Genomic DNA, 26,989 nt, shown 5'->3' with positions numbered 1-26,989 from the left:
CTTGCCACTGAAATCAAAGAAGAGATGATCAATCACGTGGCGGAAAAAAGTATGGAAATTGCGCTCGATATGTTTATTACTTTGAAAACATATATGGCTCAAGTCAGCATTTTTCAAACTTGAAGATGTGTGGACTTCAATTCCCAGAATCCCTCTGAGCTCCATTTTTTTTTAAAAAAAAAAACATATACAGACAGTATAGGCCAGGGGTAGGCAACTGTGGCTCTTTTATGACTCGTGTACTTCAACTCCCAGAATTCCTGAGCCAGCATGGCTGGCTCAGGAATTCTGGGAGTTGAAGTCCACGAGTCATAAAAGAGCCACAGTTGCCTACCCCTGGTATAGGCAGTTTATTACACACAAGAAAAGCATTTCTCTCTATATTCTGCTCTGTGATTTGTCAACCGTTGATAGGAGGCGGAGAAAGCCATCCGTGGCTGACGCAATCCTCACTCCTTCCAGAGGAAAGGGAAGGAGGTTCCGCCCGTTCTGACTTAAGAGGGACCGACCGAGGGCCTTCCTGCCTGCCTGCCTTTCCACCCCCGTCGTTCCGGGCAATGGTTTGTCCTGGAGCAAAAAGCATAAAAGGAACCGAAGACCAGGGCGGACGTCCTTCTCTTTCTGGCGCGCGAGGGGAGCGGAGTTGGCGGTTATGGAGGTAAAGCAGAGCGGGTGAGGAGAGATCTGTGGGCAGCCTGCATTGGCCACCCATCGGTGGAGCCCGCAGCCTGGGAGAGGATGGAGGCAAGACGGTGTTTTTAGGGCCGGAGGAAGATAGAAACCGCTCTGGTAACGTTGCACTGCAACTCGGGTGTGAACAAGCGCGGCGCTTCGGGATTATTATTGGGGGGAAACCCGGCTTGCAGTGTTGCAAAAAATCTCGCTCGCAAGCAACTTGAGCCTCGGGAGTAAAGTTCCGCCGCACGGGCGTTAGGCCCCTGGTCCTTTGCTGGAGCGGAGTTAGGCTTGCAAGGAAAAAGGCGGCCCCATTCCTGCATGCAGCCCCGCTTGAACCGCCGTGAGAACTTACAAGTCTGCGCAAACCTAGCCAAAAAAAATAAAAATTCGCCCGAGCAGAGCCTGAGGTGGCTAAGAAAACGTGCCTCCATTGAGCCACCTCTCCTTTAGGCCAGCGTTTCCCAACCTTAGGAACTTGAAGATGCGTGGACTTCAACTCCCAGAATTCCCCAGCCAGCATAGCTGGCTGGGGAATTCTGGGAGTTGAAGTCCACGCATCTTCAAGTTCCTAAGGTTGGGAAACGCTGCTTTAGGCAACGAAGCGCACCGGGCTAGGCGCATGGCGAAGCCTTGGCGGGTCCCCGGCCGGAACTTGGGAGCGCGGCGACGACGACGACTTCCGGTACCCCTCGTGACGTTGGTCCGGAAAGGCCGCCAGTTGCCAGGCACGTGACCAGTAAGAAGCACGTGGTGAGTCCGAACTCGAAGGGGAAGACCTTTGCATCCCGCCTGATTTTAGACGCTTTGGAGTTACAGCCTCACTTTTCTTGGCAGCGTCAGTATAGTGACGCTCTTGATAAAAAAAAAACTCCACGCACGGAGCAATGTCTTATTTACTGCGTGACGTGCGAGCGTGCAAAGCACCCGCATTTGTGCAGTTTAGTTTCCGTTCTTGCCTTTAGTGTTGCCCGTTCGTTTTGGTTGCTAATGAATGTGGTGTCAGAGAAGGCACAAAGCAGGTTTCCCCTATTGCAGTCTCTTTTCTTGGCAACACAAAGGATTATTCCTTTGGAGTTGGCTGCGTTATGGAACAAAACAATCCCCAAACCAAGGATAACTTTAAATATACCATTGTGTAAGTTGCTTTAAAAAAAATAATGCCATATTTACATATAAAAATAATTTGATTTTGAAAAGACTTCCTAGTGCAGTTTATAAAGTATAAGCTGTTCCATGCTAGGATTGCTGAGGATAAATGGTTGAAAAAGGTCCCCAGTGTTTCACATGCCTACCCTTGCATGTTCTTAATCACATTTTTCCACTTTGAATTTGGATCACTGTACAGCATTACTATAAGGGACGCGGTGGCTCAGTGGGTTAGGACGCTGAGCTTGTCAATCAGAAGGTCGGCAGTTTGGCGGGTCGAATCCCGAGTGCCGCCTAACAGTGAGCGCCTGTTACTCGTCCCAGCTTCTGCCAACCTAGCAGTTCGAAAGCACGTAAAAATGCAAGTAGAAAAATAGGGACCACTACGGTGGGAAGGTAACAGCGTTCCGTGCGCCTTTGGCATCTAGTCATGCCGGCCACATGACCACGGAGACGTCCTCGGACAAGCGCTGGCTCTTCGGCTTTGAAACGGAGATGAGCACCGGCCCCTAGAGTTGGAAACGACTAGCACACATGTGTGGGGGAACCTTTACCTTTTACAGCATTACTATTCATTTTAGATCTTCAGAGTCAGAAAATAATAGGGAAAACAACTGTCCACTTTTACTGAAAAAGCTTGTGATATAGGGATAAGGATTTGGAAAACCTGGATTCAAGAACCTGCTTGTGCACATTATTGTATAGCTTTGGAGCAGTCCACTATTAATATAGTTTACCTCAGAATTGTTGAGTGAATAAAAATGATGGAAGTGCTTCATGTAGACCATTTGTTCACAGAGGAAAGCTGTAATAGTAAATTATTTCCCTGAAGAAATTACTTATGCATATGGCTACTTGCTTGGGCAGTCTTTGAGGGCTCCACCACTAAGGTGGCAATTATATTTGTCAAGGTATTCCTTTCTCCTCTCTCCTTTAAACTCGGGTTGTAACTATAGAATGTTTGCAGCAATACAAACAACTACAGTAATGACCTTGTAAAGATTTAAATTTTTGATGTGCTTTTCAGATGTGAGCAAGAAAAGGCTGCCATTTTGAATGAAAACAATGCTTAGGATGCAGGTATGGATCCTACAAAAACTATTTCTTATCAGATAATAGATTAAAAATTTAGAATTTCAGGATGTAAAATTTTGCCTTTGTGTTGCCCATTCACACTGGCTTTGGTGAATGTGGTGTCAGAAAAGGCATACATCAACTCTAGTTGTAATGTGTTCATGAATATATTACTCATTTTTCTCTGCATTTCAGCTAGAACACACTCCTTTGAAGAATATGCTTCAGCATCTGCAGGAATAGTTAGAGATTTAAATTTTAACATTAGTTCATCTATAGATATGATCCTTATTTTTTGTCTCATTAGAATATATATGAAATGTCTAGTTTGTTCCTATGGTTTTTATTTAATATATATATTGGCATGTAATTAATATTACTGGGGTTGTTTTTTTTCAAAAAATACCTAAATCTTTGGAAATTATTTTTACATTTACAGCTTGTTCTTTTATACTCTTATAACGTGTTGTTCTTTGTTAACATTATACAGTTAAGCTGCCCGGTGGATTCCTTGACCTTTCCATCTTCTAAATTTATACCTTTCGGTGCTATTTGAGTTGGTGATATTAAAAAGTACATCAGGATACAGTTTTGCTGCCTTTCTTTCAGGTATTCTGCCCCAAAACTTTTTTTTTACTTCAGTGTAGTGCTTCTCCTATATTGCTAGCTTTCTACCTATAGCACATACCAGTTGTAAGTTCCTTGACAATCTGCAAACACACCACAGATTTGACTGCCATATGGCGGCATAATTTTGCTACATTTTTCAATTTTTGGATGGATTACCATTTGGAATAGGAATGGTTTGGTTTTGGGAGGCTTTCTACTCCTGTTGCTACCTTACCTTCCTCTTAAACCATTTCCAGGAATGGCACAACATCATGAGCTGTCAGGACTCTGTAATGATCCAGATATGAAGAAAATGTTACTTAGAGTATGCATAGGTATGCCTGTCACTCGTCTTAAATTGAACTTATTTGTCTCCTGAAATTGCTCAATAGGGAAAGACATGTTTAAGGAAGTGCTGAAAATTGTGAAGTGGTTGTTCCTGTTTGCTCCAAATGTTTGCTTTTTTGTTCCTCTCTGCTTTTTCTCGAAGAGGAAATTTTGTATAGGGCTTTTGGAAGCTTAACTGGCTTTCCAATCAGCTAGGTTTAGCTTTGCAAATTCTCTGACAGTTTCTTGGTTTTAACTGTTTCTGTCTGTCTACCCATTTCCTTGCCTCTATTCTCATTTTGGCCTTCCACTGCAAATAAAATTTAGCATGCCTCTTACTATTAAAAGGTTATATTTCTTTTCTAAACATTCACACTTTTTCTTCCTCCCCATACTTCAGATATCTCAAATTGGACATTACTGAGTTAAGTGTGTATTCTTTTTTCTGTTCCTTGTAGTTTGTAGAATGACTGATCCAGAAAATAAAAGAAGATTCATAGCATCTCTGCAAATTTATTTCCCAAGGGGAGGAAAAAAAAACCTTGAAAATGGCTTCCGGTTGAAAGAGGCATTTTTGCCTGTTGCTATTTTCCAAATATAAAGGAAACACTTGCTGCAGTTTGAACATCATACCATGTCTGAGGCATAACTGAGACAATCTTGGACATCAGCCATAAGATACTTTGCAGAAATCTCTTCAAAGATCTGACAGATTTCCCAAGTGGTAGTAAACTTGAAGAAGGTATTCATTTCTGTGAAAGGAGAGCTATTCAAATTCCTGTATTTTTGAAACACAAGAAGTAAAAATAGAATGCTCTGAAAACAAATTTCCTTTTTCACAATTTGACATCTATTAATACTTGAGGGGGGCACCAGCTATGGTGGACAACATTAATGAGTTTATTGCTCTCTGCAACAGAATTAAACATTTTTTATTTTTATTTTGTATCATGAAAAAAAATATTCTGTGCTTGGGTTGTACAATTTATTTTTTTTCTAGATCTTGCTGCAAAAATATGAATTGTACTGGGATACTGAGTACAGGCAGGAGGTCGACCCAATCTGTCTGCTGATACGAGACGTAGCTCTGTAGATAACGCTCCACCCAAAGCCCGACATGCCATTCGTCATACAAGCCAATGCCAGTGACGTTGCAGTGGGAGCAGTCTTACTGCAAAAGAATAGTTGGGACGTTACAGCCATGAGCCTATAGGTCACGAACACTGATGGAGACCGAGGGCCTGGGCCATTTGGGAGAAGGAGGCGTTTGCAGTGCGGTGGTCGCTGTCCACATGGCAACACCTGTTGGAGGGAGCGACGGAACCGTTTGGGGTCTGGACGGGCCATATGTGTCAAATCCCCGTCTACGCTGGGAAACGCAAGCAAGAATGACGACGTAGTACGGTTGACTGCGACAGTACCTTTACTAGCAGGATATCCAAGCAATTGCAAAGTCAGCGTTGGGAGTCACTCGCCCCCAACGCGTCTTTTAAACGTTGCCAATAATTGATCAACAGCCCCACGCAGACCAGCATCCGCCTGAACTGCGTAAAAACCCCACCCCCCTATCCTGTCGCCCCACGCCCTGCTTCTTCCCCTGACGCCGAGGTCCATACAGCGCGAAGGAAGGTGTAAGTCCAGCATCCCCCTCTCCCATACTCTAAAGTCCCTAATGTGCTCCCTTCCACCAACTCAGTATTCCGTGCCACACCCGCAGCCCCCTGGCAAGCCCCATCGTCCAAGCGCAGCTGTAGAGCGCCCTGCACCTCTGCCGGTATGCAAACGGCTGAAACGTCCGGTTGTAGCGGTTGAGGCCCCGTAGGTCTTGTTTCCGACCGCTTTACTATGGTCTCGGCCTGCCGCGCAGCTGACCGGCCAGGCACGGCTCTTGCGCGATGGCCGGGGTCCGCTTCTCGCCGCTGCTCCACTGACTGGGTTGGCGCGGCTCCTGCACGACTGCCGGGGCTCGCTTTTGGCCGCCGCACAGCTGATCGCGCTGGCGCGGCTCCTACGTGACTGCCGGGACCCGCTTCAGGCCGCCGCACAGCTGATCGCGCTGGCGCGGCTCCTACGTGACTGTTGGGACCCGCTTCAGGTCGCCGCACAGCTGATCAGGCTGGCGCGGCTCCTCCGTGACTCGTTTCCGGCCGCCGCACAGCTGATCGGGCTGGCGCGGTTTCTACGTGACCGCCGGGACCCGCTTCTGGCCGCCGAACAGCTGTGCGGGCAGGTGCGACTTCAGCGTGGACGCCCAGGGTTGCCTCCGGCCGCCTTGCAGCTGTTGGGCGCGGTTGTGGCTGAATCCCTCTCCAGGTGTTCCCCTGTGTCCCGTAGTAATGTCGAGCCCGAGGGGCTTGACAATATGAACCTTGTGCTGAAGTGCAGGAGATCCTGGACTTTTGGCCGCCGGTCAGCTGACAACGTGCAGACTTACTGAGCCACAGGACTAATGCTGAGCAGGAGGGCTAACGATATCTGGAAGGCAGGTGGGAGGAGACTGGGCATTTTACAGATGATTACCAGATGCTGGTCTGTGAGGGGAAGGGTGGAGCCGCAGGGGGGGGGTTATTTAGCTCACTGGGAGCAAACCACTCCCAGCGCTGACTTTGTAACCCAGTAAAGCATCTGTTGCAACGTTCCTGTTTGCCAGTCACCTGTTGTTCTGTGTTCGGGTTGGAAGAGACCAGGGACCGGTAAGGACGTTGACAGAATTTTTATTGCACTACTGGAAGATGTTAGCACTGAAGTTGAGAATACCAGTTTCATTCCACAAATGTCAGGTGTTTGGATAGTACTTGGCTAATAAAGGAAAGATAATGGCTGTATTATCTAAATAAATATTTTGAAAACTGATTGAAAAAGATACAAAGTTTCAGCATTGAGCAATTTTGGCTATTGACTTAGCTTCTGTAATTTAATGTAAAACGTTTCTATAAATATGGTCCTGTTTATACAACCACATACTTTTGATTGCATTAATCATTCTGAAGTAAACTATTCTGTCTTATCAGTTAACGTGTTGGATTTTGGTCAGTAACTATAATAATTTAATATTTATAGCTATTTTATAACAGTTCAGAGTTATTACAAATTGGGTGTTTGGCAACCAGCTTGCATTTGACTGGTTGCAGCATCCCACAGTCACGTGATCACAATTTGTAATCTTGCCAGTTTCTAGGAAGCTGGATTCACTTAATGACCATGTGGTTCACTTAATGATTGCTGTAAAAATTATAAAATCATGTCTGACTCAGTTTATGACCTCTGTAGTTTACAACAAATTCTGGTTCCAATTGTGGCAAGTCAAGCACTCTGTATCTACCGGAGAATCATCACTCTGCAAGAAATAGAACTGGAGATCTTAGTTCTTAAAATGGCTCAGTTGTGAAAGCAAATTCAAATCATGATTTCTGGATTCTAGTTAAATCACAAACGTTTCCTTTGCTGCTGCAAATATTAATTTTATTTTTAATTGTTGTATTTGCATGAATCACTTGTCTTGGCTTTAAAATTTATAGTCAGAAAATAGAAAACATTAATTGAGGAGCATCTGGGTGACTGCAAGCTGCTATCTCATATACTCCTAATTGCACTGGGCATGCAGATGACCTGCAGTGTTGATCTTCACAGTCACCTAGGGCTATGTATTTGCAGAACTGCACATCTGTTGTATGTAGAGAAATAATAAACTGATAAGATACAGATTTGGGTAGTCTGCGTAAGTTGAAAGGGAAATTGGTAAATCAAAATCAACACAAATATTTCAATCAACACACATTTCCAGTAAAGCTGTCAAGAATAATCTACATCTATCTTGATTTCCTCTATGCCATGGAATTTATGCAAAGTCCCTTCAGGGATCTTTAGTGTTGTAACTGCATATCAACTTCTGTAATTACCTGTAATAATATAGTGTCAAGTTTTAATTCAGCTTTAGTTACTTCTGGTCGGGTTTAGATCAACTCACTGAAAATTACTGATCAGGTCAGTAGCAAAGGCTGAAAACTACGAGGTTTATTTTTCTCATTTTGTGTGTCATGTTGTATTTATGCACACAGCACAAGCACCCATTCAACATTAAAAAAACATGTTAAATGTGGGTCTTCCATAAATGATCAAACACAAAAACATCTACAAAAATGTACTAAATCATATTTAATAAGCAACGGCAAATCAAGTTCATATATTTTGCCTACTGTTCAAATCAGCACTGTCAAAATTGATGCATTTTGCAAATCTTAATTGGAGACACATCAAAAGTTGAGTTTGCAACTATTTTGGGAGCACTTTTCATGACAGCCATCTTGAATTTGCTGCTCTAAAAACAGCATTTTATAATATCCCTTTCAGATGAAACTTGTATTTTCTAGAATTAATTTATAGTAAGATCTATGCAAAAGCTAGGTTCTCTCCTACATGCAACATGTCTTCCAGTTGGGTTGCATTTATAAATGCTCATCATCAAACCAGAAACGTAAAATAGGTGCATAAGGTAGCAGAATTTTTAATCACATTTCTCTTGGTTTCTTTTTTAAAAAACTCACTTTTCTTCGTATGAAAAGGAAGACAAGTCAACTAATCTATTGGTTCAAGGACATTAAGAAAATGTTCTCTGCATTTTTATTATCTTACCCAACAAGGACTTCAGGAAGATTTTGCACACCATGTATAATCTATTTCTTTCAGTCCCTTCTGGTAATAACCATACTATTTATTTTTGCTGGAGGTGGTCTTGTGAATTAAATAGCAGAATCATTGCAAATATACTCGGGGAATGAAGTATCCACAGTTCTCCAAATCTTTTTGTTATTCCCAAGTGCTACAAAATTGTACTGCCAAAATTCAGAAAGCTACTGATTCTCAGTAGGGAATCAAATTAATTGCAGACATAATATGTCTATCACCCTCCATGACTCTCCCAAGGAGTAAACAGGAAAAAATCAGTCCTTTTTCTTCAGTAACTTCACTATCAGGTCTGTTGCTGAAAAAATTTAGAAATAACAATAAAGTCTGGCTTTACACTTCACTCAAATATGATAACTTGTTTAGAAGGCTGCAACATACCTTGAAGATTTATAAAACTGCAATATATGCTTGCCATAGATTTCAAACAAAACCATGTTCTCTCTATTGGTTACTATTATTCAGTGCTTAGAGAACCAAGTAAGGATATTGATAACTTTGGGAATATACTGAAGTGTATTTTAAAACATTATTTTACTGAGAATTAAAATAATGCATTGAAATAATGCTCTTGGATTAATTCCTTGTATTAAGGATGTTCTATTAGGTAGCAAAAGTTTCAACACTGTTATGAATAATAACGTAGTAGTATATTTGCTAGGCAAGTATAGGCATATGAATTATAGCCGTTATAATAAAAAACATCTACTATTGCACCTTTGAAAATGTACTGTTCCTTGAAAATCTTTACTGATGCTTCCATTTTAAAAAGATATATTTATGCTGTGCGTCTAATACAATCTGGATAATTTGCATTTTAGTTTTATGGTGGCAGCAGCCTTCTTTTACTGAAACTCAAACAGCATCTTCTCCACAGCAATCCAGAATGTTCTTAAAATTATTTTATAGTCTCTTAATTTAAAAAAAATCCACAAACTAAAAGTGTGTATTTAGATTCTTCCACAGTCTTGTGTGTGATAAAAATCAGGTCTCTATCTTGAGCCTTGATGCCGGAACAATTTTTATACTCTTAGCACTGTGTTTTCCATCCACATTGTTGATAGATGTTTGTATTTTTTCTTCTAAAAGGCTGTCCTTAGATCCATTTCGCCGCTGAAGTAAAGGAATATTGAACAAATTAAAACCATGTTAAACATCTTTGCACTTTAAATATTCAAACATGATTAAAAGCCATTACTAACCTGATGAGATACTGCAGTGGTGGGACAATGAGCATCTGAGGAACGGGTAACCAGGAGTGGAGGCACAAGATCTGCTTTGGCACTGGAAAAGAAAACAAATTTCAAAATGCACAGTGCTTATAAAGTAAAAGGAAGGAGCTACAAACCTGCTTGAATTTGTGTAAATCATTCAGTTGCTGATTTTTATCTCTCTTGCTATATTTCAGAGATAACCGCATGTTTTTTACTTGGTTCTATTAAAAATTCTTGACGAGGAGGCCTATCTTTTAATTTGAATGTCTAGCAGAGTATGTTGTTTCTGAAAATGAGGTCCATCACCCACCAATAAGGGTATAGATTCCCTTTCAGTCATCACAGAATGAAAAATTCAGTAACAGGTCACTCCTGGTTTCTAGATCAGAGTGGCCCCTGAATAATTTCCCAGAAAACTAAATATTCCAGCAAATATTCCCAGAGCATTCTGTTGTACTCTGCATGTCTTGTAACTGGCATTGTAATGTTTATCAAACAACCATCCACCTTCCTCGGTGATTAACATGCTTACTTCACTTCTGACAGAACAGATCTCTCCCCATCAGAGCACTGGGATCGTCGATAATGGCGATAGCTTCGAGGAGAATGTGAGTGTCTAATGCGAACAGGATCACCTTGAGTCCTAACGAAGAAATAAAATTTCCAGGATCAAATCATTATTTGTTCATAAGAATTACGAAGATGACTATAATAGAAAAGTATTACATCTATGTCCAAATTCATTTATAAATGGGGTGTGTGTGTGTGTGTGTGTGTGTGTGTGTGTGTGTAGCCAAGTTTCAGCACCAAAATAAAAGCTTCCAAAATTAAGGCATTCCTCATTACACCCTGTAGTTTTTTTAAATATCCAAAGAAATACTTATAAAAATGAAGGTAAATGCCATCGTACAGAATATTCCTTCCTGTGAAAAACAAAGAAATGCTTCTTGGCATTTGTTGCAATACTGATGCATATTACACCTAGATTCAACTCAGCTAGGAGTCTAAGTTGAATTAAGACTCCAGTCATAAAACTCTTTTTGACCTTGTAGCTCCTCTTCAAATACTATGAGAAAGGATGTAGTGTTTGCAAACTGGCACATGAAAAGAATAATGCACATTTCATCAAGGGTAGACTTTGCATTCTAGTTGCAATGAAGCTTGTGTCATGATATCATGCGGTTTGAATTTAGAAAAAATGCATTCCATCCTGTACAGAACTACATAATTTTCCTATACAATAGGAAGAAAGTAATAAAATCAGAAAACAATTTTTTTCCTCTCTTTCACGATGAAGGGAGCAGGACTTTGAATAAAGGCAGTTCTTTCATCTTTGAATCCCCACTTAACTATTAATTGATTTTGTGCCACCAAGTCTGTGTGAATTCTTAAGGGACCACATATTTTTCTCCATGACATTTAACTATAGGGCAACTTGTAATAGTTAGAGTTTGGAAGTATGAGCCACTCAATACAATTTACACTTATTCTTTCAGCCTCTTGCCACATAGAATGTCATATGAAGCTCAATGTTCAAATCAACTGTACAGATTACTGAAAAAGAATATATGAAAAAAGCTTTGGACACTAAAAAAGTAAGGTATGTCTTTAGATTTATATCCCATCTTTCTTCTTAGCTTGAGAACCTCCAATTTATTTCCCTAATACATATGAAAGGGAGAGAGAGAGAGAGAGAGAGAGAGAGAGATGGTGATCGTCCATTGCTAAGGATGGAATTGAATCTGAGTCTCCCTATACCTAGTCCAACAACTTGTTTTCTTCCCATACCCTCTTGGGAGTTTTAAATCATTCATTCTTGCCATTATGTACAGACAGCACAAAATCAAGCAGTGTTGTGGCAAATATTTTCAGTTATTCCAGAACTTTCAGAACAGGCACTTCCTGCCCCCTTTTTTCGTTCCAAGTTAGTTAGTAGGGCGGAAAAAAAATTCTAGCAGTATAATTAAAGCTGCACTTTAGTTGGGTTTGGGCAGTTAACCTTTTCAATCCCCACTAATTTATTCTCATTATTATTACTCTCATTCCTTCCACAGTCACAGGAACACGAAGACCAAACTTCCATTGACAGGGAATGCCTAGACGAGACTCCCATTTTTGCAGGGCTTCCTTGGCAAGGTTAGGAGTAACCAATTTCATAATTGGCAGAGTGAACAGAGGAGTTAGTTAAATGTGCAAGGCTGGGTCTGCTTAGAGCTAGATCGATTTAGAGCTAGCTCTTGGATTTAGCTAACTGGGTCTATTAACTCTTTTTCCAGTTTGTACAACGTGGACTTCCTTGACCCAGTTTACTATAGGAAGCAAGCCTGTACATGATGGGAAGTTGAGATACTGGGTAAAAACACTCTAACAATTATTTTTTTAAAAAAATATATGAGAAAAATGGTGATGTACGGTATCTCTGCAAGTCACCTAGAATCAATGAGGCTATATAAATATTCATTCACTCACTCACTCATAAATTATTCCGTCACCATCCTTTTAGCATTGGCTAAAGTGCAATATTATTATCAATTTTAAAGTTAGAATTTTATACATGCAGCTCTGTTTCTAATGTTATAACATAAATTATTAGGATAAAGGTTTAAATATTTCTTTTCATAAGACCTTTGATCCAAAACTTGTACCTAAGAAAACTGAGTAAACTCTGTAAGTTCTGAAGGCTTAATTTCTCACAAAAAATATGTTTCTGACAGACAGACTTTACCCTGACATTTTGGTCATGATTTTTTTTTTATTATTCAGAACCCACTGAGAAACCTTTATAATTTATCTCAGCCTTAAAAGTCGCTTGTTGTTCACATATTTCCAATAGTATTATCTTGAGATTAAAGCCTTACAAAACGACATGTGCATGCATGCACACTGAAAGATAAATATGCTGAAGGAAATGTTTCATGTCTAGCTTTCATGCCTGTACTATTCTTTATTTCTGCTTTGTGGTGAGTCAGAATCACATTGTGATGCAAAACACGATTCAGCTCCTGTCAGAAGCACTTGTTCACATCACCACATGGAAATCCCAGTTGGCCAATTACTGGAATGAAACTGGAGCTTGATCTGAAAGGACCAACTGTGCTTTGGCAATTAGTGATACTATGCTGAGGAAAGAAGGTCAAGGAAGTCAAAGAGTCAGTTTGGATGATCAGACGAAGAGTACATTTTTAAAAATTTAAAATGGAAGGTAGCTTGAAAGTCTTCCCCCAAGTCTCCATGAATAAAAATTCTCTATTATTTAACAGGATATGTAACAAAATCACAGGAATGTAGAGATACCACTTAAAGCTAAATTTGATGCAATTGTAAATTTGATGCAATTGTACCTAAATCCATTATCTGCTCCGGGCATACAGAAAACAGAGGGGACTAAAGTTGATGTGAATAACTTAAGTGCCTAAGTAAAGATTTGGAGTTTCCCCCCACATTTAATTTATCATGTAATTTACTGCCGAAGGTACTTGTCGTTAACAAATGCCCTCCGGATGCATCGACTTCAAGTCTCAAAATACATAGCAATGACCAAGTTCCTAAATAAAAGATGATTTTCTCCAAACAAAACCCACTTCTGTGCCTGATACTGACAGGAATATCTTTGAGAAGCTTTCTCAACTTCATGCCATTCCAAATATTGGACTACAATTCCCGTATCACAGCCAACCTCAGTTAAGTTACAGGTAAAAAGGGATTTCTGCAATACCATATTTCAGAACTTTTCCCACACAAGTGAAACTCAAACAAATATAAACTAAGTTTATATTATATACTTTTATTGGATGTAATATATATCTTAGGAGCTTAATAATTCTGGGAGGTCAGAAACAGTAGATCTGTGCCTTTTAAAATTTAGTTTGATATTTGCCTTCTTATTTAATCTTGTATGATCAGCCTCAAACTATGTCCTCTTATAGATTTGTACATATTACATCACAACTCCTGTCCAATAAATAAACTCACTCTATTTTAGTATATGGAATCTCTCTTAGTTGTTCCTCAGATAGGCCAGACGGATCCACGAGTTCTTTTCTGGAAAAGAAAAGTTTAAACGTTAATCACATGCATAAAAAATATTATTTAATAGCAGATATCCATGCTTGCAGAAATACTTACTGAATGTGTTTCCACAATACTTCTTTTGCTTGAACATCTGGACTTCTCCTATATGCATTCAAATAGATGATAGATAGATAGATATTATCAATATACATAATAAACAAATACAAAAATTTTAAATTATGACAGCCACGAATAATGATTTACATAATAAATACTTAAGCACAGGAATAATTTTTAAATTTTATATGTGGAAATGGCACTTACCATATTTTCCGGCGTATAAGACGACTTTTTAACCCATGAAAATCTTCTCAAAAGTTGGGGATCGTCTTATACGCCCAGTTGTCTTATACGCCGGAAAATACTATTCACCTCTCTGATCTTTTCTCTTTTCTGCTGGACGGCGGGATCGCTGGGTGAATGGAGGTAGGCAATGGCGACCCGTGGTTAAGCGACCGATGGCGAATGGGTGATGGAGGGCAAACTCTCGTCAGCTCCTGGGGCGGCTACTGCAGCCGCCGCCGTTGCTCTCTGTAGGACTGGCCATGCTAGCGCTTCCAATGCTGGCTGTCAGGTCCCCGAAAAGAGGAGGGGCAGGCGGTCCCCAGAGGCGCGCTGCTCGACAGTAGGAAGGGAGCACCTTTGCTCCTGCCGAGGCACCGCCTGACCCGCGCCGACTGGAAGAATCGCTTGCCCGGTCACAGAGTGTGGAACAGCGGTACTTGGCGCCCCTCTTGCCCGCAGACCATGCAGCGGCCCTCGCCAGCCAGCCTCGGCATGGCCGCCTCAAGCCCGGCTGCTCCGTCTGCAAATGCTATCTCAAAGCCGGATCGCGCTTGGCCGTGCAGGCTGCCGAAAGGCGGGGACTCAGAGTTCCCGCGGTGGTTGCGGCTTCTGGCATGCTGTTTGCAGAGTCTGGCCTGGAAGAGCATGTGGCTTTGCACCATTTGCATCAGACGGGGCTGAATCGGGCTTGTGTCGGACACTTGGCAACTGGCATGTAAGTATTTTCCGGCATATAAGACGAAAAATCTTGAAAATCTTCTCAAAAGTCAGGGGTCGTCTTATACGCCCAGTCGTCTTATACGCCGGAAAATACGGTAATGAGTAGAAAAGTTCTGAGGTGAATTACTATTTGTCTTCCTCCAAAATTCACAAGATGTGTTGAGACTAAACTTTTAATTAAAAATAATTATTTAAGGTGTCTCCTACCTCTCAAAGCTCTGAGAAAGTTAAAAGTGGAAACAACTAATGGTACAATCAGGGTTGACACTATTTTCTAGTTAAGTAAACTTGTTTCTGAAAAAAAATGCCATATAAATAGCTTAATATCCCTTTCACAGAAAAATTACTTGATTTCAAAGCAACCAAGCTAATTATGAATACCAGTAGTCCTTGAATTACAATCACAAATGGGACCAGAATCTTGGTCATTCACTAAGTGAGTAATCAGTAAGTGAGACGTCCATGTGACTGCTTTGCCTAACTACTACAATCCCAGCTCTCCCAGTTGTGGTTGTTAACTGATTGTGTTGGCTGTTAAGTAGAGGCCCCAGGAGAGGGCCTTCTCCCTGCCCAACTATGCCCAGGTCCACTAACTTTTGCCTTTTTCTGCAGCCACCCAATTCAAGGTACAGCCTTCCTTCCAAGGTCACCTTGCACCATCTTGCAAGTGGGCTCCATTGTCACAATTGTAGGAAGGTTCCTTCTACAAACTGCAGAGTTTGGAGAAGGGACCTTCCAAACTATTGTGAGAGTGATTATATTAGCTAGTCGTCTTAGTCTAGGAAGGCTAGAAAGGTAGCAAACACCATTGTTTGAATTATGGCATTCACTAGCTTTCTAGCCCTTGAAAGCTAACAAGTCTTCAGGATTTGAGGTTTGCTCTTGCATCGCACTGAGAAATGTTGTGTGGGAGGAGAAATCCCTTGGAGTGCTGCAGGCATGGACCTAAAATACTCCATCCCTGGAACTTGCACCTTCCCTGCTGGCTTTCCCATTGGCTTTCTGGAAAAGCCAGCACAGAAGATTGCAAATGGTAATCACATGAACAGCCATTAAATGACTGATTGTTAAGTGAAGGACTAACTGTAATGAAAGGTGCATTAAAGAACTGCAAGTCTTATAATTTCATAGAAGTATTTATATTAGGCAAAATATTTCAAAATCAAGAGGAAAAAGAGATAAAACTTTTGTTAAGGTGTGTATATGAATGATCTTAAGTCTCTTACTTAGGTGAGATGGGCAGGGTAGAAATTTGCTAAATAAATTAATAATCTCAACATTTTTCTTTCTTCTTCACTTATTTTTCTGACGTTCACCTTGCTGGATGAAACAGTTCCTGAAAACTTGAAAATACAGGTAGTCCTCGACTTACAGCAGTTCATTTAGTGACTGTTCAAAGTTACAACGGCACTGAAAAAAGTGACACATGACCATTTTTCACAGTTACAACCTTTATAGCATTCCCATGATTATGTGATCAAAATTCAGATGCTTGGCAACTGCTTCATACTTAGGACGGCGGCAGCGTCCCAAAGTCACATGACCACTTCTTGCAACCTTTGGGCAAGAAAAGTCAATGAGGAAGACAGATTCAGTTAACAACTGGATAACTACCGGTAATTTATCAACAGCGGTGATTCACTTAACAACTATGGGAAGAAAGGTCGTAAAATGGGGCAAAACTCACTTAACAAATGTTGTACTTATCAACAGAAATTTTGGGCTCAATTGTGGTTGTAAGTTGAGGACTATCTGTATGATCTGTACATTCAATTGACCTAATAAAGGTAGTGGATCCCTGGTAAGAGAACTGCAGTCCAAATTTTCTTCCCGGGCAAAGAGATATTCTTCATTTGTTTTCAATTTTTTTTTCCAACCTTGGTCTCCTCGCCCCAATCTTTGTACATTCCCTTTTATCTCCTCTGTACTCCTATCTGCCTAAGGAACATTGGTTAGTGCAGGGGTGTGGAGGAGGGAAAGGAGGGTTTAATAGCATTTCTCAACATTTAATGCTAAACTTCTTTCTTTTTTCACTGAGACTCATTCATGCAAAGCAGCAGCTGTGAACTCTGCCCTCATCTGAAGGGATCAGCATCTCTTCTGATTCTGTAATATAACTAGGAACCAAGTACAAACAATCCATACTGAAAGACAGCTTTAGTGAATTGCCTACAGCCACCATTACCCGTCCAAAACAAAACCCTCAGACCTCAGTGTAGTCATAAATTGCATCCTTGGGCTATGAACAGCCTCCCCGCCCCCGCCACCCTCCAAACACAGGACTTTTTACACCTCTTTGCGGAAGAACCATGGGGGGAAGTCACAAGCAAATAATGGATAAAAGATACTCTGTTTTATAATAAACTGTGTAGCCTTATTTATGCGTCTCTGAATAAGTAGCTTAATTAGGTCACATATAGATCCAGTACAACACAAAAAAAAAATGTTACGTATGTCGTCCTCCTCGTATTAGTGACAATAGCAAAATTCAATAGCATCTTTATTACTATTATTGCAAACCATGTAGAAAATGTACTTATGAGTGCTATAGAAACAGTTAAAAGTCATTTTGCGAGGGCTGGATACATTCCACCCATCCTTGCATGACTAAAAGGAACAAATTGGCTATTTAAGGAGAGATACACAAAAACGTATGTTTTTGCTTTGGAAGAACTGGGTTTCATTGTAAAACAAAACAATAATTCCAGGAAATATATCCTTTAATGACTATAGAGAAGGCATCTGTGACCCATGTCTTGATAATATAAGAAATGATATATTTTTAAAGATTTTCTTAAAAAAAATAAAAAATCTTTTTTACAGTTCCTAGTGACCAGAGTCTTTTGATAAGCCAAAGTGACTGATAAAACATCTGAACTAATAACAACTTTCCATTTTAGGTGAAAATGTTATGCCGCTGTAGGTATAGCCATACCGTAGTTTTCTTTTTGCTAGCTGAAAAGCAGCTGTATGTTATTCTGTATAATACAATTGCTACATCAGGAATTCAAGCTTTGCAGAGGTGGAGGAGAGGGACAACATTTTAGCAGGCAGAAATACAGAATGGCTAATACAGAATGTTGATTTGACAAATCATTGGAGAAGTATCTGTTATACCAAAATGTCCATTAAATTGCAAACTTATCATTTTGCAGCAATTCATTTCATTTTCATAATGATGCAAATAATGTAATTTGCATAAGGGTATCATACATTTATGCAAATTATGCCTTCTTCACAGAGATATCATCATGCAAATAACAAAACAAATAAAACAAACTTCATGAACTAAAACAAATGTAATTGGTGCAGACTACTTCAGGTGCAACGGACTTTGTTATTTCAGGAGGATTGTCCAGACGGAAATTTATATCCCAAGTCTGCTAAATGGAGGCCTATGAAATCAAGGTTTTACTGTATTTAGTTAATGGGCTCAGAAATTATACAAGCTTGTTCTTCAGAACATTTGAATAGGTGAAATTCATTTCATGGGGTTAAACAGAAAATCCTGTTTTTTATTCTATTTTTAACAACATATTTAATTTTTCCTAGCTTCCAAAACAAGTTTGTGTATCCAGTCATTATACCTAATCAAATGCAATATAAACCAATAACATGCAACTAGATATTATTCTGAATTTTTTAACTATAGGATTTGTACGTCTGTTAAGTCTAAAAATCCTTTGGCAATACAGATGACCTGTACAGCAATAGAAAATTGAGGGGTTTTATATGTTTGCTTTCTTTTCTTAAAAACATCACTTAATACTTTTCTCCTGTATTCAACCCTCTCAAACAGGACAATTATTATTTTTATTAGACCAAACTATTCTTTCATTGTAGCATTTAATTTTCTTGTTATTCTTTTCCTTTAGGTTTATTGCAATATTGTAGAATAACATCTGGTTTTCAAAAGGTTCAAACTGACCACAAGAGGGAGTCTCTCCTATTGTATTTAACTAACAAGTTAAAATTGTATTAAATAAGCGTAACTTTTCTCATTTTAGATGTCCAAAGAGTTTAGCATTCAACATACGATCGTGATCTGTGCCTGGAACGCCGATAGGTGGGTTCAGATTGGTTTTTTTCTTTTTGTCGCCTCAGCACTGCTTCCCACTGAGGAGCTGAATCAACCATGTCATTCTCTTGTCGTAACCTTTACAAAAATTAATATAATGATAACAATTAGAAATTATGAAAGTTGTAGTTCAACTGATGAGAAAAGTGCCAGATTGGGAAGATAATCTTAATATTCTGAAATTTTAATCCTGAACACAGACAATGTCACAAGATGACTGATTCTAGTAGCTAGAGGTTTTTAAAAAATAAATGTACTACTCTAATGAACTAGCCAGTATATTTAATTATATTTATTTACAAAATAAATATCTGGCAGAGCCACACGAAATCTATATTTTTCAGACTGATTTTTCAAATGATCCAACATTTCCTTGATGAAAACCATTGATGAAATCCATTCACAGACACTTGGTTGGGTTGTGTAAGATACTGATTACTCAGTTTGAATTCCTTCATTAGGAACTACTCTCCTCCCCCCCCCCCCCCGGTCCAAAATTTCCTCTGGATTTTGTCTCCAAACTTTAGGCAAGGAATCAATCTGCATATTAGGTTAGTTCCCTGCATTGGTAAAACATTCCTAAAGATTCAGGTTTTATTAAATATAAAATAGCTGCCAACATTTCTCGTTGTTGTTTTTAAAATGATCGCTTCTGATCTTTCTGTTTAGTTCTTTAATGCATGAAATCAGCTGGAGCCTGGAGAGATTTAATCCTTTTGCCTTGCCTGAGCAGGTTGCAAGCTGTTTTCATCTCTGCTTTTTAAATGAAGACTGGGAAAAAGGCAATTTTCCCCCCCAAAGATAAACCGTAATGCTCATGGGGGATATTCAGTTTAAATTACTCATAATTCTGGACTGCTTCTAATACATAACAAAAGGGAGTTTGGCAACCTCCCTTATTTACAGAAGAAGAAATACAATCTCCCAATTTTTTTCAAGTGAAAATTAACAAGCCAAGAAAATATCATTCAGAGAAGCATTTTTTATTTACACTATAATCTGTAAATTAAGTATAATATGCATTTGGTTCAAAATTTGTGCATTTTTTTTAATCACCTGTGTCTCTTTTTCCTATGTTCCCTATTAGAATTTTCTGATTCACTTCCACTGCTGGTATTGCAACGGGATCGTGATCTAAAAAGGAGAAAAACAGAATTACATTTGCAAAAAATAAACCATAAGAGTATTCTATCCATCCATCCCATTTTATATGGCCGCCCATCGCAGGTGACATACAATAAAAGCAACAAATAAAACACTTTATACAGCCTCTTAACTAATTAAGACATAAATGAGAACAAGTTTGCAAGATGGTTATATGTGATGCAGCCAACGTGTTTCCCAGGCTTGATGAGAAAAAATGTTTTGAGTCCTTTCCGGAAGGCCATAGGGACAAGCTCGCTTCAGCCAGGATGATATTCCAATGGGAGGGTGCCACTGCAGAAAAGGCTTGTCTCCTAGGTTCCATCAGATGGAACCCCTTAGCAGACAGGGCCTGCAACATGCCCCTGCTGCAAGATCTCATGGGACAAGTAGATGCAACTGGGGAGAAACAGTACTTCAAAATGAACTGCACCTAGAATTGCGCTTAGAATTGCAAACTGGCAGCCAGTGCAGCTCACAGAAGTGTAATGTGTGTCCTCCTAGACCTAGGAGCACACATTACTGCCTGTGCCACTGCACTGTTCACCAGCTGAAGCTTCTGGATACTCTTCAAGGGCAGCCCCATGTAGAGTGCATAATTACGCCAAACCTATACATTTGGAAAAGGAAATAATGAGGAGGTTTTCCCTATGAAACAATAACAATTATTGTCATTAGTAATTCACTTTCAGTATTATTAATGTTGCATTACCCTGGAAACCAAAAGTGTTTACAGATGCACAAATTAGGTGACTTGAAAAACTTCCATTATCATTCACCTTGTTAGCAAACATAGCTGATGACTGCCAAAGGGGGAAAAAAAGAATCAAAATAGACCTAAAGAAACCCTAAATTTGCATTAGGAAAGAAGTAGAAAGAAAAGAAAGAAACAGTCATAGAAAATTTAAGGTCAGGTCCCACCTTCTTCTGAAAGGCTGTGCAGGCTCATTTTCACTTCCGCCCGAAGGATGCCGTCGTGAATGGGGAAACTTTGGTGATCTAGTTCGGTCACTGGGAGAATTATAAAGCCCACTAGGGTCAAAGAATAAAAAAAAACCATACCATTTTACAGGGGCTATCACCACATTTTCAGTAGTCCTTGACTCATGACTGGTTACTATTTAAAGTTATGATGGATTTTTTAAAAAAGTAGTTACAATCCATTATCAAAGTTATGATTGTCGCAGCACCCCTGCAATCACACTTTGAGTGTTTGGCAATCAGCTCACATTTACGACCAGTTACAGAAGAGGTCCCCAAACTTGGCCACTTTAAGACTTGTGGACGTCAACTCCCAGAATTCTGCTGGCTGGGGAATTCTGGGAGTTGAAGTCCACAAGTCTTAAAGTGGCCAAGTTTGAGGACCACTGAGTTATGTGATCAGAGTCATGTGATCTCAGAGTCATGTGATCTCAGAGTCATGTGATCATGTTTTGCTACCTTTTTGCCATTTTCCAGGAACAAACATCCATTGCATAAGATGGATTTGAACTTATCACCACTGATGTGCTTAGCTACTATCATAAAAATGTTTGTAAAATTGAATCTGGTCACATGGTGACTCAATTTCCAACCACAATGACTTATGAACAAAATTCTGGGCTCGGTTCTGATTATAGGTCGGGGATTACCTGTAGTCTTATTTTACAATTACTTTATGAACAGAAAGTATTGGTATTTTCTATCCTAACAAATACACTTTTAAAAAAGTGTACAGTCAAAAAGAGGATGGTGATTCTACTACTTTGGGAAAGTGAATACACTGCACTGAACTCTTCCCCAAACATATATATGAAAGAAGCTCTGAAGACAAAACATTAAAAATATTTAGAAATTTACACAATATGATAGCAGATATATTTTCATTAAGAATAGCATTGTATTGAAGAGATAACAGACTTAAAAATTTGCATATTCTTTTTACAGTTAGCTTTCATTAGAACAATTTTCCATAATTATTAACAGTAACAGGATAAGAAAAACTGCAATTAGCAAATAGACTAATAAAATAATATTTGAGAAAGACCCCTTGAATTTTTTTTTCCAATGTCATGCTGAAGATTGTAAGAATATGCACTGTTTTCTCTCCTCCAAAACCGTAAGCATTTATAATTCTTGAGACAGAAATATTGGTATTTATCAACATGTAATATCTATAAAATTGATTTTTTCAAGGTGAGCCGGAAGCTTGTAAAATAGTTGCCCGAGCTTTCTTTGCAGATCCATACAGAGGTGATGGAAAGAATGGGAGTGTGGAAACTCTTTGCAACTAACATTTCATACAGAAATCTCACATATAAATGAAGGCAATTATAAATGGCTTGGCTTCCCACCTCTTTCTTCCTTTATCCCTTCGCTCCAGAAAAGTCAGTATGTTTTCATACTCTTAACCTTTGGAAATAACAACAACCGATAAAAAAGAACAGCTATTTGTCTTGAGGATGGGGTCTAGCTATGTAGTAAACCCATTTCAAATCTCGGTATCAGGTCTCAGCAAGTGATAAAAAGGCACTAACTTTAAGACACTAGAAATAAGACAGCCCTTCCCTCAACCTATGGCTCTTATTAAACAGTAAGGCACCTCTATCATTCAGAGAACTTCCTTTTACTTAACATAATCTCTCTTTACTATTGTGTCAACAACATTTAACTAACTTGCTTTTGGAATGAGGACCCAGATTGTTGGGGGCAATTAAGCTGACTTTGTAATAATGCCGCTTGGGTGTGTGTGTGTGAAAGCCCTAATAAGCAGGCATATACATAGAATGAAGGCTACTGCTAAGCTTGTAAGCCGCCCCGAGTCTTCGGAGAAGGGCGGGATATAAATGGAATTAAATAAAATAAATAAATAATATAACACTAAGCCAGGACTTTTTAAACAAAGACTGTGAATGGTTTAAGAAACTGAGTTTGCAATAATCATGATTTGTTATAAAATGTGGATTGTTTTTGCTTTGCTCTGCCAATGTGTGGATGGCATTCCAAAAGCTCTGTCACAGGCACTTCTTTGCACAAGCTAAGTAAACTTTTTTCTTAAAACTAATGCAGATCCAGCAGTAAAAAATGAAAAAAAAAAGCCAACTTGGGTGGGATTACCATAAATAATTTATTTTAGTCATCTTTTATTCTCTTCAGAGTGTATTATTTTACACCCTGTGGGAGCAATCATCAGGAAATCCTATTTAAAACAATGTTTACTGAGATTTCATAAGGATGTTGGGTCCCCCCCCTTTCTCTTTGCAAAAGATATAAGCACTCTGGTATGGAAAGAACTCTAGATAAAGGAGGAGTTGCTCTGCTAAAGATTCACTGCCAGGAAGAATGTCAGCGATTATTGTTTGGGAAAATTCAAGAGCAGTTTAAATCTGAGAAGTTAGACAATGCAGAAACAAAGAAAAAGTGAATTTGTTTGTAAGCTCAGAAACAATGGGCTGAAGCAAATCAGGACCTGTCAACTAATGTCAAGCAATGCCTTCAGTTTGGATTTAGTAAAGATTCAGACTGACCTTAATCTAAGCAATCGTTTAATCTAAGCAGACTTTGAGTTAGGATTATCGCACAGAGATACCTGCAAATTACTTCTAACACCATGTGTATACTTTGTTCAAAACACAAGCTTACCTTTGAGGACAGTTTTCTTCCCATGGTGCACTGGTTTTACTTCTTTGGGTTTCTGGGCTGCTTTCATTTCTTAACTTTTTAAAACTGGTAAGCATAAAAAAATGAATTTAGAACTATCAACCTGTGGAAATAAGTAAGCATAAATCTCACGTCACAAGCTTAGATATTTATTTCTAGGGAATTTTCATAATGAACCACTTTTGTCACAATTATCTTGAGGACTGTTCAAGTGTAGATATTGTTCAAGCTGAAATGGCTGTTCAAGTGATACAAAACACTATACATTTTTTATACCGTACATCAGAGTGAAGCAGTCTAGTGATGCAATCTATTTTATATGCACGCTTTTAATTTGTTTAAGTCATCTTTGCAAACTTTGTCACTTTTTTTTAGGATTTTGATAATGTAGTAGGATATATTGGGTGAGCAGTCACTCTCTTGCACGCAATAGGCTACGTAAGTTTAATCCAAACTAGACTATTGTCATTGTTAGAATGAAAACTAGGCATCTGGAGCTGAGATGTGCACCCATATATAGACAGGCAGAAACAGAAAAGAACTGACAAGATCAATGGTCTTGAAGATTGCTGAGAGAAACTAGACAGTTGCATCACCATTAATCTGCTTCTCCAGATGTCATTATAAATGCAATCAATACTGTCTCCATACTATCCAGCCTGAGCCCTAATTGGAAGGGGTCCAGATAATCCACTTCCTTCAGGGTCTCTGAAGATGCAAACAGACCACTTTCTCAACAATTTTCACTGAAAAGGGAAGACATTATCCAAAACTGTTGGGTCTACTCACTGCTTCATGAAGAAGGCATACCTCCTTTTTTCAAGGAAGACAGAACCACGTGGACTCTTTTTCCCCCATTATTAACTTCACTATTTCTATTTTCTATTCTGTTTTCTATCTACTTTTTCCTATACCTAATGAAGGTTTTTCTACTTTTCATATAATTCTGCCTGTTTCTTGAAAGCAAACGTAAATTCTTTGATTCTTGCTCTTATATTATTCCACAATATGATATATCATATTGAAGGCCCCAAATGATCTTTAGCCAAACAAATATTTAATCAGATTAAAAAAACTGTGTGAAATTCTATGGTTGCATTTAGAAATCTGATTTGTGTCTTCATTATAAAGTATATAGAAAGGGTGCCAACTGTTTTATAAATAAATGGGCATAGGAACAAAAAAATGAAACTTTATCCTATTTCTTCTTGCATTAATTCTGCTATAATTCTTATTCTGATTGCAATTAAAATAATTATTTCAGTTTTATTCATAAGCCTCCAGTATGTCTATTAACCCTCACCCCCCACTTAAGATTTTCTAAATCCAAAAAAGGCTTATGTTAAACCTAACATCAAGTTAATTTTCTTAAAAAGAAATCAAAGGGTCATTTTTTTTAGCTTTAGATTAACAGATGCTGATGATACCATTTTTCCCCCAATTCTTTTAGCAGTACCTTTTAATTGGTGATGGAGCAATAATTTTGGTTCTTTCTTCATTTTCTCCAGTTTCTTTGTATGTAATAACCTGACTTGTACAATGTGACCCTGAAATGAAAAAGAAAATGTCTAATATTTCAAACTGTTAGTATTCTCTTGCACTTTGGGATATATCTTTTACTATGTATTTTCATTTAATTATATTCTCAATCTCTTTAAGATCACAACTGTTATATATATATATATATATATATATATATATATATATATATATATATATACACATATATATATATATATATATATATATATATATATATATATATATTTGTTATGCAATCATCTCAATTTAGCCCGCACAATGGTTTTTCAATTAAAACCTAAACTACTGATATTTCAAAAATACCAGCAAAGATAGCCTTTTTCTGCTACATAATGCTTCAATTAAAAAAAACACTCAGTACTTATGCAACATAATTTTTTCCATTTCTCCCATAAGAAGCAATCTTTCCAATAGAAAAATAGTATTTATAAACTAAACGCTTCAGCATTGTAACAATAGGGAGAACACAAAAATAACAATAATAACTGAATATGTAAAAATTTGAATTAGATTTTTAAAAAGTATCTCGACACTACGTAAAAGGTTCTTTTATGCATATAACGTTGCACATGGTGTTAGGAACCTTGTTTCAGCCCTATAGAGCCGTGGTGGCGAACCTATGGCACGCGTGCCACAGGTGGCAAGCAGAGCCCTCTCTGTGGGCATGCGTGCCATTGCCCCAGTCCTAGGTTTTCCGCTGGGTTTTATAAAACCTTTTCACTTTAGGCCTCCGCTGCCGTGTGCAAAAAAAAAAAAAGATTCAATCAATCAATTTCAACTCGCGGGGAAAAAAAGTTCTCACAAAGTTGGAATTGATTGATTGAACTTTTTAGTCCCACCTAGTCTGCCATTACTGCCACAGTCACGCCCACCGTGGGCCACACCCACCCCAATGGGCCACGCCCACCCGGCACCCGACAATACGTAAGTGGGTTCTGGGTTGCAGTTTGGGCACTCGGTCTCTAAAAGATTTGCTGTCACTGCTATAGAGTATTGACTGAAATATTGTAATTCACAAGACACATCTTTATTGTATAATGAACAGGGGCAAACTATATTAAATAGAGTTGCTAACAGCATTAAAACAGCTTTCTACTATAAGAATGAATATATCACACAAGATTCCACTACAGTATAGCTGGATATTTGGAGGGTGTCAGGTTGTCTACCTTTCTGGATCATTAAGAAAAAAACACTTCACTTGGTACAGTTTCAAAAAGTCATTTATTAAATACCCAAAGTCATTTCAAAGAGGCATGAGTATGAAAAAGTTGCACATAAATTTCCAGAAAGGTAGAAAATATATACTGCTCAAAAAAATAAAGGGAACACTTAAACAACACAATGTACTGTATTTAATAGTAGGATGTCTTATTTTGTGTTCCCTTTATTTTTTTGAGCAGTATATATTTCAGGATAAGACATGTAGTAGATAAGTTGTCCAAAGTGATTAATTACTAACCCCCCCCCAAAGATAGTTACTAAAACTATTATCAGATGGATAATAATGGCAATAGATGGAGTGGCAATAGAAAGACAGGCCACTGGATTTGGGGAGCAAACAAATTTAAATAAATAATCAAAGTATTAATACACACAGTAAAATTTGTCTAAGTATTTAAATCTCCAAAACTATCAAATTAAAAAAAAGTCCTAAAAGTAGAAATCAGTCATGGTCAAAAGCCAGAAAGTGGCTATGTTACTATATCACCTAAGCCACAGTGTTTAATTGGCTGCATTTGTACAATATGTTCAGCTAAAATGAAACAAATTGGCTTAG

General features: G+C 38.7%; 1 protein-coding gene and 1 long non-coding RNA gene across 11 annotated transcripts in view; one reads left to right on the top strand and one right to left on the bottom strand.

The window, feature by feature from the left end:
* The first annotated feature begins 334 nt into the window (after positions 1–334).
* Positions 335–20,129, top strand: LOC310633657. 6 transcript variants are annotated; one of them, XR_014491065.1, is made up of 8 exons: positions 335–658; positions 2,852–2,904; positions 3,389–3,507; positions 10,278–10,339; positions 11,228–11,326; positions 11,786–11,867; positions 18,815–18,873; positions 19,973–20,129. It is a non-coding gene; the product is annotated as an uncharacterized lncRNA (long non-coding RNA). The 6 variants fall into 6 exon arrangements; XR_014491066.1 differs by having other exon boundaries at positions 11,228–11,331; XR_014491067.1 differs by lacking the exon at positions 11,786–11,867 and having other exon boundaries at positions 337–658.
* EPB41L4A (erythrocyte membrane protein band 4.1 like 4A) overlaps positions 5,191–26,989 on the bottom strand; it is a gene marked incomplete at its 3' end in the record, with an annotated part of 88,465 nt that continues 66,666 nt past the window's right edge. For 4 of the 5 annotated variants that reach the window (XM_083351481.1, XM_083351479.1, XM_083351480.1 and 1 more), the window contains 10 exons: positions 25,124–25,214; positions 23,650–23,733; positions 20,950–21,060; positions 19,942–20,019; positions 18,844–18,963; positions 13,857–13,904; positions 13,704–13,772; positions 10,264–10,374; positions 9,720–9,801; positions 5,191–9,630 (listed from right to left, as the gene is read on the bottom strand). In XM_083351481.1, the coding sequence (XP_083207607.1) occupies positions 9,502–9,630; positions 9,720–9,801; positions 10,264–10,374; positions 13,704–13,772; positions 13,857–13,904; positions 18,844–18,963; positions 19,942–20,019; positions 20,950–21,060; positions 23,650–23,733; positions 25,124–25,214 (923 nt within the window). Of the gene's footprint in view, positions 9,802–10,263; positions 10,375–13,703; positions 13,773–13,856; positions 13,905–18,843; positions 18,964–19,941; positions 20,020–20,949; positions 21,061–23,649; positions 23,734–25,123; positions 25,215–26,989 lie in introns of all 5 variants that reach the window. The other variant, XM_083351483.1, reaches the window with a different exon arrangement.

The sequence above is a fragment of the Vipera ursinii genome, assembly GCF_947247035.1.
Source record: "Vipera ursinii genome assembly, chromosome: 2".
NCBI classification, from domain to species: domain Eukaryota; kingdom Metazoa; phylum Chordata; class Lepidosauria; order Squamata; family Viperidae; genus Vipera; species Vipera ursinii.
This window is presented reverse-complemented; position numbering and strand designations above follow the sequence as displayed.